We start from the raw sequence: 12,325 nt of genomic DNA on the forward strand, positions 1-12,325 counted from the left end.
ATATCTTCCTTATTATCAAAAATCTCCCTCATCCCTGGTTTCTCCTTCCTGTGTCTGTTTACTGGTTTGGTACACAAAAACTAAATGTCAATGATAAATAATCAACCATCAGCTGATCACCAGGAAATAAACCACCATAGAGATTTAAGAGCGTGCTATATGAAGGACTATAGAAACGTCTTCCTGCTTGGATTTAGGCCTAGCTTCATTTCTTTGCTTTGACCTTGGATAAAAATGTCACAGATACCTTGACGGAGAAGACAAGAGACAAACAATGAAATTTAATACAGCTTTAAAGAAAAACATCAACATGTGTAATATTATATTACTTTATTTATCTTTTGTACAATGTAATTACAATACAAATATGTAGGTTTAAATACAAAAATTCTGTAAATAAAGATTAAAAATAAATTCCACTGGTTTGCTTTGTTACCATCACTAAACTATGGTTTTACAATCAAGTTTATGAGGTCATTAAGTTTGCTTTAACGTGGAACACATTTAACCTACATTTATAATTTGGAGGGCGTGCAAACAAGAGTCAAGGACTAAAATATACTTAAAAAAATAAAAGCAGAGATTTCATGAGTGATTCTGTCTTTTGGAGAGAGGAGGGTGGAGAAAGCAACGGGTATTGTTCAGTCAGGAAGAAATATTGATTATTCTGAAAACAAAGGACTTATCTCTGGGAGGATGCTTGGATTTCAGATCTCTGAGAGGCAGCCTGTCAGACGGGATCACTGCCACAGGAAGAGACCCAATAAGCTAATTAAACTGTGGGGAGTTAATGAGCAGAAAACCTAATCAGTGGCAGTCCATATCCACACAATTCGATTACAAAGGAGCGTAACCAGAGGAAGAGTCTCCACTCGTTTCACAGTTTCAGAAAGAGCAGAGAAATCATGGAAAAAGCCCTTCATTAGAGAATGAGTCTACTTTTTTAAATAGTTCTGAAATCAATCGAAAACAGCATCTTTAAACACAGATAAGCATTGTTGACATTGTTTTAAGCTTTAACATCTCTGGGAGTTCACAAATTGAGAAAGAATCTTGTTAAGAAATAAGAAACTAGTTTAACAAATCATGAACAGAAGTGTCTGTGAGGCTTTTAGAGTCGAGGGTCATGATGCAAAACTTGTCAGAAAGAGACTTCTCCCACAGCAGCCATGTTTCTGTGATGTCACGCTCAGGATGAAAAGCTCAAGCTTTCCTACTTTTAAATTTCAGGTTAATAGTCATATAAATGCTTGTTTTTTCAAATCCCTTCCTGATAGACACTGAAAATCCACTTGAAGATCAGACCACATTTAGTGTAAAGAAAACCATATCTGGGGCGTGATATCTACCATCAGACTGCCACTAACATTCACATTCAGCCACGTTCTAATTTACATTTACACTGGATAGTCACAGGATGACAGAAACGGCACTGCAGGGAAGCTGCTGCTGGTTCATATTTGACATACCTCCTACTCACTATCTCCTGTCACATGCATTCTCCAGATTAGGCGGTCGATTTAAGCTGCAGGACGTCTGAACTCTCCCTCTGCTCTGTCATTGCTTTGTCCTACTGTAGCACTGCTGCACTTCAACTTTCAATCCAACACCTCAGCATCCACCTGCAGACTCCGACTAGGGGTTTAAGATAATATGTCAACACTCCTTCATTTCTGCATATAAAATAATCTGGGAGGAGTAAAGAGGTTGGTGCCTCAACATCAAACTAACATTATGTTCTGCTAAAAACCATTACAAACACCACATGTCTAAAATTAAAGACCATTTAGAACGTGCTGTATTTATCTATTGTAGCGGTACATAATCCATGCAGTTCTACCTTCAAGCTCCTCTGTTACTTTCACAACACTGTTATCTTTGCAGCCATTAGTCAAAAAAATAGGAAAAAGCTAAAAGCTAATGTTAGCTTTGATTTAATGGTGCATAATTTAAATTTGTTAAATATATGTTTTTACATGAAATGTGGTCTGACCTCTCTCTGAAATTTTAGGATCTATCTTCAAGAAATAAAATAAAATCAGCAGTCAGGACCTTGATATATATGACAAACAACCTAGAATAAAACAGTATAATATTATAGCATTTGAGCCTCTCATCCACAGCCTGATGTCACAGGCCACCATGGGAATATGGTCTAGTGCAGTGGTTCTCAACTGGTCCGGCCTCAGGACCCACCAGTCTGTCTTACAAGGGATCACGATCCAAGTTTCCAAAAAATGTTCAACAAAGCTTATTTAGCTAATTGAATTTGTTGCGGTCTGGAGCATGATTGAACCAAAACACCTGACATAAAAAAAGAAAAGGGACAAAACTGACAAATTTTATACTCTCCCCATCATTACGTGTCAATTTTTGCCAGTTTTCCAGAGAACTGGTGAAATTACATCATTATCATGAGAAAAGTAGCCAATTATTGCAAGAAGACGCGATAAATGAGTTGAAATATTGATCCAACATTTAAATTTACCCAATTTCTAGGTAAAACACGGTAAAATAAAAGGTATCGATACATGTCCTAAAAGGACTTTAGGACTTTTGCCAACCTTTTTTGTTTCAGACACATAGCCGTGACCTACTGAAAACTGCTCCGTGACCCACTTTTGGGTCCCAACCCACCAGTTGAGAACCACTGGTCTAGTGAACCTTTTCCTCCATTTTTCCCTTCTGCTCACTTGTATCCCTATTTTACATCCTAACTCATTTTCCTTTCCTCAGACTTCCTCCATCTCCTAATTTAAAGGTACAACTCCTTTCTCTTCTTCACTCTTTCACATACAGTTCATCCCTTTTTGTTTTCTTTAACTCTTTTAGATTTCTTCCCATCCATCGATCTGACATCCCTTTAAATTCTGCATCCAAAAAAAATCACATGGACCCTCTTCTCTTTCACCTCTAATAATCAATGCCCTGATCTAGAATGACTGAAATACTTCTGCAGCTGATAGAGAAATAAGAAAAGACACAATTATATTGTAGGTGATGATAATACCCTGTGTTTGAACATATTAAAGGATCTATGAGTGTAGGAATGTCAAGCATCATTTTAAACCGGTTGCACAGTGCTGTATATAACTTTTTTTGGTTTGTTTCCACTGAGTTGTCAACATTCCTCGGATGTTGTGGGAGAAAAATGGAGTCCTGTGCTGTATTGTCCCGAGTGTTTGAGTGCTGTATATCCTGAAGTGATTTCTCATGTCCAAGTAACCCTTGAAGTGAAGTTCAAGTGGCAGAAATGGAGTAGAGATCCAAAGTGAAGCCGTACCGACACAATCAGCCTCACCAGAAGTGAAGCGTTTATATGTGAGAGGCTGACGGGTGGAAGAAACATGCTGCTGCTATATACACACTACTGTGTCGTGCTGTAGCTGTTGCCAAAAGCTGTCAGCTCTTGCTACTTGGTTCCTTTTTCTGCTGCCCTGATACCTGTCTGCTACCTGCAGTTTCCCTCCTCTCTTTCAGGTTCAACGAGAATAAATATAACTCTTGGAACGCTGCTGTAAAAATTTGATTTTCATGTATATGGAACTTGTTAAAACAAAAAGAAACGCAATAAATAAAATTATTTTGGCCATAAATCTCTACTGTTAGTCAGCAAGAAGTCCTTTTGTGTTCAAATAGTCGGGTCTTACATCATTGGCAAGTCCTTTCAGGTATCCAGACTTTTGCTGTGCTTGGCAAAGATCAGCATCCATCTGATCATCAGTCAACAAATTGCTTCTCTGCATGTGATGTCTGCAAAGTTATCTTCGAAATCCTCCACCAGATTGGAAAAAAGCATCTCTTATGTGTTTTGCAATGCATCTGGATGGATGCAGTCCCTTTTCAAAGAAAGAAACCACTGAGCTGCCCCCCCCCCCCGCCCAGGGTAGGAGGGGGACATACAGTACATCCAGGGACCAGCAGCAGGTCAAGCAAAGCCAGATTGGAGAAGTGAAAGCAGGGGAGAGAGATGGTTAGCGGGTGGAGTGAAAGCATTCAGCCCATTTAGTGCAGTCATCTAGAGACCTGACTCTCCTATGGCAGCCCAGCTTCCCCCAAAACTCTCAAGAGAATGCAAAGAAAGCAATAAGGATCATAATAGCATCAACTCCCGTGAGGGCTTTTAGTCAGTTGACAGGCTGCCACAGGTCAGACGCTAGACTACCTTCAGGACCTGCATCCTGTTGTCACTAAACAGAGATGCTGGATTTAGCGCCAAGCTCCTTCAGGCTTTGATTCCAGTGCTAGAGCTACAGCTTTGGGAGGACAGCTCTGGCTCAACCTCAAAAGTCTTGTTGGAAAATGGGTTGGCGGCTGCAGCTGGCGCCATATTTCCAGGCTGCTGAGGCGCTGGCTTGGCTTCCAGAGCCGCCCACTTGGCCTCAAAGCGATCATCGTCTTGGGACTCTGCAGGCGCTGGGGCTGTTAGCTGGCTGCCCTCTGGCGGCCAGCTGCTACTGCTGCTGGGGGTCCCATTCTGCAGGTCCATCATGCTACTGTGCGGTGGGAGACCATTAATAGATGTTGATAATGGCGGAGTGGAAAACCCTCCAGTGTCCCCAACAGGATTCGGTGCTACTGGGTAAGAGTGGTGTGGCGGGACTGATCCAAGTGCCCCCACTTTGGGCGCTCCACCTGCAGAGCCCATGGTGCCCCCTGCACTAGACGAGCCTGTAGCGGTGCAGAAGACATTAGCCACCATTTGTGATGGAGTGATGCCAACCACAGGCACGCTGGCGTTAGGATAGGTCATACTGCTGGCCAGGCCTGGCATGTAGTTCTGCATAGGCACGAAAGCCGGTTGGACAGGCGGGCTGGCAAACATTCCCACAGGGGCTGGAGTGGCATCAAAAGCCAAGGGGAAGGGCTGCATGGAGCTGGGAAGGGAGCCTTGGGGGATGGTGGGCTGCATCATAGGTGCACCAGTCATACTTGGACCGGACATTGTGGGAATTGACATGGAAGGTAGAGACATAGGAGGGCCTGTAACTGGAGGGCCTGGTATGAGAGGGACAGATGATATCGACATGGGTTGGAGGGGCATCGGGGCCTGAACTGGGAGAGCACTGGGGCCAGAGATGAGCGGTTTTGACATGGTTCCAAGGGACAGAGGAACAGTGGACACTGGGGCAACTGCTATGGCTGCCTGACTGGGCATCTGCTGATTGGACATGGAGGGTGGTCCAGGGATTGTGGGGATTGCAGGGCCTGGAGGAGGGGTCTGTTGAGCCTTGACTGCCTTGGAGACCTCTTCTAGCCATCTCTCAGCCTCTGATGGTGTGCGCCTGTGTCCACTCTGCATCTGCATTTGCATCTGCATCGCAACAGAAACTGGAGGTGGAGAGTGAAGTGGAGGCTCTGCCGGCTGCACCCAAGAGGAAGTGGCTGGAGGGATAAAGTCAAAGATTTAGTAAGCTTAACCAAGTGTGCTCCTTAAATAAATCAATAATATTGTTGATTTGATGCAGATTTTTTTTACCTTGCATTGGCGCAGGTGGTGGAGGCAGGATGGGGGGCACAGTGCAGGTAGGAGGGCCATTTGAAGACAAAGTAGGGTTGGAGAAGAGCTCATCTGATGGTTTGGTGAGGGAGGAGCTCATCTGGCCACACAGGGCATTAATACTACTGTCTCCTTCGCCTGGCAGCCCCATATCCATCTCTGATACCAGAACGAGAAGGAAAAGAGGATGGAAATAGGGAAAAGAAGGGAAAAGAAGAGGAGGATGAAGAGGGAAGAAACAAACAAGAGGGAGAAGAAATATGCATTAGTTTGTGCAGACCCAGTTTTCATCAAAAGACTTAAAACTGGAGCAGAGGAGGAAGACTTTGATGCTGGCTTCTGTTGCCCTAAACAGCCAGAAAACACCAAATCCTCTGGACAAACAAGATATAACACACTTATTTTAAAACTATAAAGGTTCAGGCTCAGCCAGAGCTCTAAAATGGACTGTGTGAACCATCCTTCTTTATGTAGCATTAAACTAAATATACATCTCAGTATGTTATGTCACTGCCTTGTTTGTCTTGTGCACTAGGATGACTCATATGGAGCTGAATTTAGCTCTGTGTTTTCAAACCAGCTGTAATTGATCTGACCAGTGAGGGATTATGCAGCATAATATGCCTTTCTGACAAAAGCTTAAACTGCAGCTCTAAACATCCCTGCAAGGGCAACAGATAAAAATAGATATCAGATCTAATCCCCTCTTCTTTGTCTGCTGATCCGTATTTTCACAAAGAAGGCCTCTTAGAAAGATGTCATTTATTTCTTCATCTCTTCTCATCTTTCCTCTGCCTCTTCCTTCCTGTTTTTGTTTTTCCTTTCCATATAACACATGCAAAGTTGTCTGATGGCAAAGTTTCAGATGCACTATCTCTTATGAAAATGGCCACAATAAGCTCACAGAAGTTAGCACAGGGATCCTTTTTTCTTACCAGTGTTGAGTAGAATAAATGGTTGGGTAATATTTTTGATTCAACACATTAAAACAATAAAGATCAACCTTCACACATCTGTCCATCATTTAACAGTGCCAGCTTTTTAGAATAAATGTTGCTTTCATCAGTTTAAAAAGCCATGAGGTTAAAGGAAGTGCCTGCACAGCTCAGAGACAGGATCGTTGCAAGGTACAGATCGGGGGAATGATACAAAAAAATCTATCGCACTGAAGGTTCTTAAGTCACAGTGGCATCTGTATTTTCAAGGGCTGGTCACCTGAGCTATTGGGGGAGAAGGGCCTTAGTATGAAAGGTGACCAAGTTTCCAATAGTCACTCTTGACTGAGCTCTAGAGATCCTGTGTGGAGACAGGACAAAGTTCCAGAAGGACAACCATCACTGCAGCCCTCCACTCATTTGGGTTTTATGGCCGAGTGGCTAGATAGAGCTAATGAGATATGGCTGGGATTTTGAACCAGGCGGTGAACCAGTTTATTTCTTGTGTAAAAAAACAGCTTTTTAACATGTGTTGTGTAGGGGAATTCCTGTGCTCCTGCAGTCAGCCTCAAGTGGACACTCTCTGTATTGCAATTTTTTGCACTTCAGCATTGGCTTCATTTTTTTAGGACCGGAGGTTGCCACTTGGACGGAACCTCTCCTCAGCAAAAAAAACTCAAACATGAAAGGTAAGCCTACTTTTGGCTTCATTTCACGCATTCATGCATACATCAACTTTAGGAGAAATTTGCATGAGCGTTCAGTATAAGCATTAATTCAGAAGGCACAGATGCTAACGATTCAGCAGTGTAAGATCGTGTTGAGAATCTGACGTATTTTTAGTCTTAGAAACTTTCTTAAGAACAACCTAAGAAAAAACCTACTAGTAGTAAAGTAGATGTTGTAAATGGGGCCCAGATTTCTGAAAAATAATATTTAAAAAAATAATACCACATCCCTGTTGTATAAGTAAGAAAACGTTTAGCCCCTTATAGCCCATTAAACCCCTCGTTTCCACATACGTATGGTTGCAGAGGTAAGTCAATCAGAGTCCCATTTATTCCTAAAGGAATCGCTGTTATCCAACCTGCCTTCGAAACTCCTCCCCTCCGTAATATTTTCATCTGGAATGTGCCACAAGTACGGGGGAAAATTACTCTTGCGGTAGATTTCAGAGAGATTGTTAGGCAGTGTGCTAGCTGACAAAGCTGCTAACTAGCTAACAGACAAAGACAAGTCATATTTATCAGCTCAACATGAAATGTAGTCAGATACAACTTTGATATGGAATATATCAGGATGTATCAGTCGATAAAGTGCTGAAAGATTGTTTAGGTAATGTCAGATATATTCAGATATTTAAGTGAACAGCTGGAAGGGACGGTTACAGAATTTTTATTCAACATTTAAACGGACATCTGAATGGCTAAATAAGTTACTTTAGCTTAGCTTAGCTTATTTTAGCTTAGCTTGTTCTAATGTCCGTATAAAAAATATACGCTGCTTTCCTGGTTGGCTAACTTCTGCAATTATTTCTCGCTTTGCACTCAGTTATTCCAGTAAACACATGTTCCAAGCTTCTGGTGAAAAATTGACAAAATTATCCTCTCTTCAATTGTTACAGGTAGTTAATCAGCTTTTATCAAAACTTTCAAAAAAGTGCAGTTCCTTGGGTTGGACTCTAGGGGGCATCATCCGTATATTTATGGCCATGTGTGTGGAAAAAGAGGCTTGAACCAGCTGTACCCATTCTGCACATATCTTAAATATTTTGTTTCCACTTCTTGTCTATTCCCATTCTCTCTAAACACTGATTGTATTCTGTGTTTTTCATTTAACTTGATTATTTTACACATTTCTACCTTTAATTTGAGAAGTTATATCTTAATACTTCTCCTTACATCTTTATGCTTATACATTTAGTTTATTACCTCTGCTAAGGAGGTTATGTGATCGGCAGGGTTTGTTTGTTTGTTTGTTTGTTTGTTAGCAACATAACTCAAAAAGTTATGGACGGATTTTCATGAAATTTTCAGGAAATGTCAGAAATGGCATAAAGAAGAACTGATTAGATTTTGGGAGAGATCCAGATCACTGACTGGATCCAGGAATTTTTTAAATGATTCTTTACTATCTAGTTTGCAACTGTGACACCTAGATTTCCTCGGGAATATTTCTAATTGTGAGTCTGATGTCCCACTATCTCTGCCAGCTCAGACATGATAGATACCATGACTCTTCTTGAGGTTTCTGTCTGTTTAAAGAACATTTACTTTTTCACTGTTTCCAAGTTTGGCCAGGTGCATGATGGTTCATTCTCTTAAAATATCAGAACAAGGATGCTGTCTAGACCCTAGTCATTACTAAAGTGTCCTCAGATAACTTCTGCAAGTTTAGATTTTAACAAATAAAAATTTGATTGCACATGATGCACATGTAATAGGCCTGATTAAAAAGTGGGCTTAAATTGGAACATTTGATCCGTCAGTTGTAGGTTAAACCCATTACTTCTGCTGTGACTCTTCTATTAAATGTAATCCTCTCTCTTCTCCTTCAGGCCTTAAATCATTTGTAGAGCTCAGAGGGTGCAGCAGGCACGTGCAAGGTCTCCCATTAAAGATTTCTTCCTTACTCTGCAGAGACTCACCATGCTCCCTCTCCTCCCTCAGACTTGTCTACTTTATGTCCCGCTGAGCTCCTAAAGCACTCTGAGCACTTCTCATGTGTGCTTATACAGTATATGTGTGCGTGTTTCTTTTCAGTGCAGTGGCAGGTTCAAGGGCAGACAGAAGGCTTGCTGAAGGCTAACCAGGACAGCTGATTGACCGCACAAATCAATACACACATTGTTCACAGAGTCACAAGGGAGCGGGGAGGCAGTGGAATAGGCTGCTGCTGCTAAGTGTGTGCATCTGGGTCTGTGTGTGATCTATAGAGGTTAAGAGAGAGAGCAGTGTATGCAATGGATTCAGTCTGACTCAAATCTGACACCACTGAATGTATACAGTAAACATCATGTGGAATAATAGTTGTATTTAATGTTGTTACTATGAGAAATAGAGTGACAGCTGATTATTTAATCCAGTATTTTAGTCAGAGGAGTCTCCCAGTCGACTCTCGTTTTTATGTGTGGCAATTTTTGTGAACCTGTGAGGGACACGCCGTATTTTCTTTGGAGTAAAATGGGGAGACTCTCAGGGTCACACAAGCATCATCATCAGCACTGGCACTGATAACAGTAATGGCACAACTTCAGGTGACTGTTTATGTCTCACCTGCATTTAATGAAAGGAAAGGCCTGAGACTGAATTAAAGAATTATCCATAGTCCATATGAAATCATATCTTTATCTAATTTATCTTTTCTAAGGGTTAAATGACATGCTGTATTGTTACTTAGACATCACTGTATTCAGTGTTAATTAATGTGAAGGCTGTAGCAATGTCACTTACTTCTGTCAAACACCAAAAGTATCACTTTAAAAGGGCTATGAGTATTAGAATGTTTCTGCAATAATCCCAAGAAACCTTTTATCCTTTTTTAAATTAGTATTTCAAAACTAAAGCTTCACTCTGACTTCCCTTTGAATGCAAATAAAAGGTGTATTAATTACTTTTAGAAAAAAATACTTCTAGTTAATTAGTATCATGACCTAAAAAAGCTGTGTGCTAGTTAAAGCTATGATAGGAATTTTATTCTAAGATACAATATATAAAATTTCTGCTCTAACATATCTTGCTACAATAATTGCCAGCGTGCCTGGGTGTCTGTCTGGATTTCCACTCCATATCATTGCTCCATTTGTACTTGAAACCTCTCACAGACTTACTGGGTGTACTGGTTTGAAACTGGTGCCATAAAAATATCATAAATATGTACAAATTCCCCAAAAAATCCAAAATTGTTGCTTCTTTCACTTCAGTTTGCCCCCCTCCCCCATTATCTCCCTTCCCATGTATAACTCATACGCTCACTTTGCCACAATGCCAAAAAGAAGACGGCCTTTGCTCTCAAACACACTCACTAATAGACAGAGACTACCATACACTGGGCTCATGAGTCTGTTTATCTTTATAACTCGAAAAGAAAGTGACGGAGCTGCAAAACAACTTGACTTTGTTGAAACACACACACAAGGAAACATTGTGGAGAAGTTGATACACCTGCTCCACGATCCCTGATGAAAGTAAGCTCTCTTTAAAACACTTCTCCATGTTCAAATTAATCAAGATAACACAGGAGATGTGTCACGAAGTTTTAGAAATCACGGTTTATTTGCTGTTATTTGTCAGTTGTAGTTGGCGGTGCTGCGTAAACATGTTTAAATATGAGTCTGTCTCTGTGCAGCCAAATGGTGTGATGCTTTGTTAAAGCTCCATAATAAAATGCACATTGCTAAAACTTTGTAATAAGTCAAAAGGCACAGCTTTAATGCTCCCCTTGTTATGCTGTAATAATATCAAACACTGCAAATATGCACTGGTGCATGGAAACGTTAGGCCATTATGCAGTTATATGGGGGAAACACACTCCTTTCTGTGCAAATTGGCCTTTTTGCTTTAAGCATCTAGTGATTAGGATGGTACCAGCATGGCATAAATAAAGATTATCACTAGGCTATGTTAGTGAGAGCTGATGGGAATAAGCTGCAGTTTTTTATGCCACCCAAACTTTCCAGAGATCAGTACACAGGTTCATCTCTGTATGACTTTAAAATAAATGATATTTATGGTGTGTAAATAAGGTCGTTAAATATTACTTTGACATTCTTATTACCAAGCCATAACCAGGAGTTAAATCAGTCTGAGACTCTCAGCTGCTCTTTTATTTGTGTGTGGCACCGTTACACATGAGGAGGATGTTGTGGTTTTCTAGAGTTTTCCTTCTTTCAAGAAAGGTGGGCAGGATTGGACAGACCTGCTGCAGGTGCTGGCGGGACTGGATAGCACCAGCAATGGTCAGAAATCCAGCAAGAGCAAGAAAAGAAAGCCTGCACATGGCTGTAGTCTGTATTAATTTAACAAGTGACCATTCCTGTATCATATATATGTATATTTTTATTGAAGTCTTACAGAATCAGAATATTTCCTAATATTTTCAAAGACAAAGGCATTTGTCTTTCCGCATTATTATTCATGGGCTTTTTCCTTAGGACAGCTGAGGAAAGAGAGTAAATATAAGGAGAAAGAGTTTGGGGAAGACACGCACCAGAAATCAAGCCTGTGACCAGCACATGTAGGACTATGGCCTCTGTATTTGTGCGCCTGCTCTACCCTGCGAGCTAAACCAGCAGCCCAAATACAGATACAAATACAAATTCTTATTTTCTGTAACTGTAACGGGACATGTGTTTATGGAATCTGCCAAAGGTTGCATATTCAAATGCCCAAACTCACCTCTGTAACATTTCCAGAGAGTGAAGACCAGATCTGCCCACCACCACAGCCTCCTTCTCAATACTACTTTAAGCTTAAATTTCGGATTCTGTTCAGTAAAAAGGTACATCATAGGGTGTATTTACTGAGGAGAGACCCACCGTTTTGTTTTCATTCATAAATTTTGCACAATGAAGGAGAAATGCACAAAAATAGGCGTTCTGTGTTAAACTTTGGGGATGGGTACAGCTGGTCTGTAACGGTCATGTTGTTATTGTTTTGGTTGAGAGCCCCCTGGTGGCAGAATTTTACATATTAAATCTAAAGCCCTTTTCAATGGCAATAAATTAATTTAAAGCTCTGTCTGATGTGGCCATATGTTTTTCCTGTTCTTCTCACAGAAGACAGTCTAATTTTTGTGTTGAATCAGCTAAAACTGGATTTTAAAATACATGTGAACATGTTAATCTGACTGATTCTAGGTGTGTAACTTGGAGACTGAGTTTCTCCTGCAT

The 12,325-nt window shown here is 40.9% G+C and overlaps 1 protein-coding gene across 3 annotated transcripts in view; it reads right to left on the reverse strand.

Moving 5' to 3' along the window:
• Nucleotides 1–356: 356 nt before the first annotated feature.
• Nucleotides 357–12,325, reverse strand: part of numbl (NUMB like endocytic adaptor protein) — a 115,625-nt gene continuing 103,656 nt past the window's right edge. For all 3 annotated transcript variants that reach the window (XM_041811986.1, XM_041811978.1, XM_041811971.1), the window contains exons 8-9: nt 5,480–5,659; nt 357–5,385 (exon numbers count right to left, since the gene is read on the reverse strand). In XM_041811986.1, coding sequence (XP_041667920.1) covers nt 4,226–5,385; nt 5,480–5,659 — 1,340 coding nt within the window. In that variant the 3' untranslated portion in view covers nt 357–4,225. The remainder of the gene's footprint in view (nt 5,386–5,479; nt 5,660–12,325) is intronic.

Source organism: Cheilinus undulatus, linkage group 2 (assembly GCF_018320785.1).
Source record: "Cheilinus undulatus linkage group 2, ASM1832078v1, whole genome shotgun sequence".
NCBI lineage: Eukaryota > Metazoa > Chordata > Actinopteri > Labriformes > Labridae > Cheilinus > Cheilinus undulatus.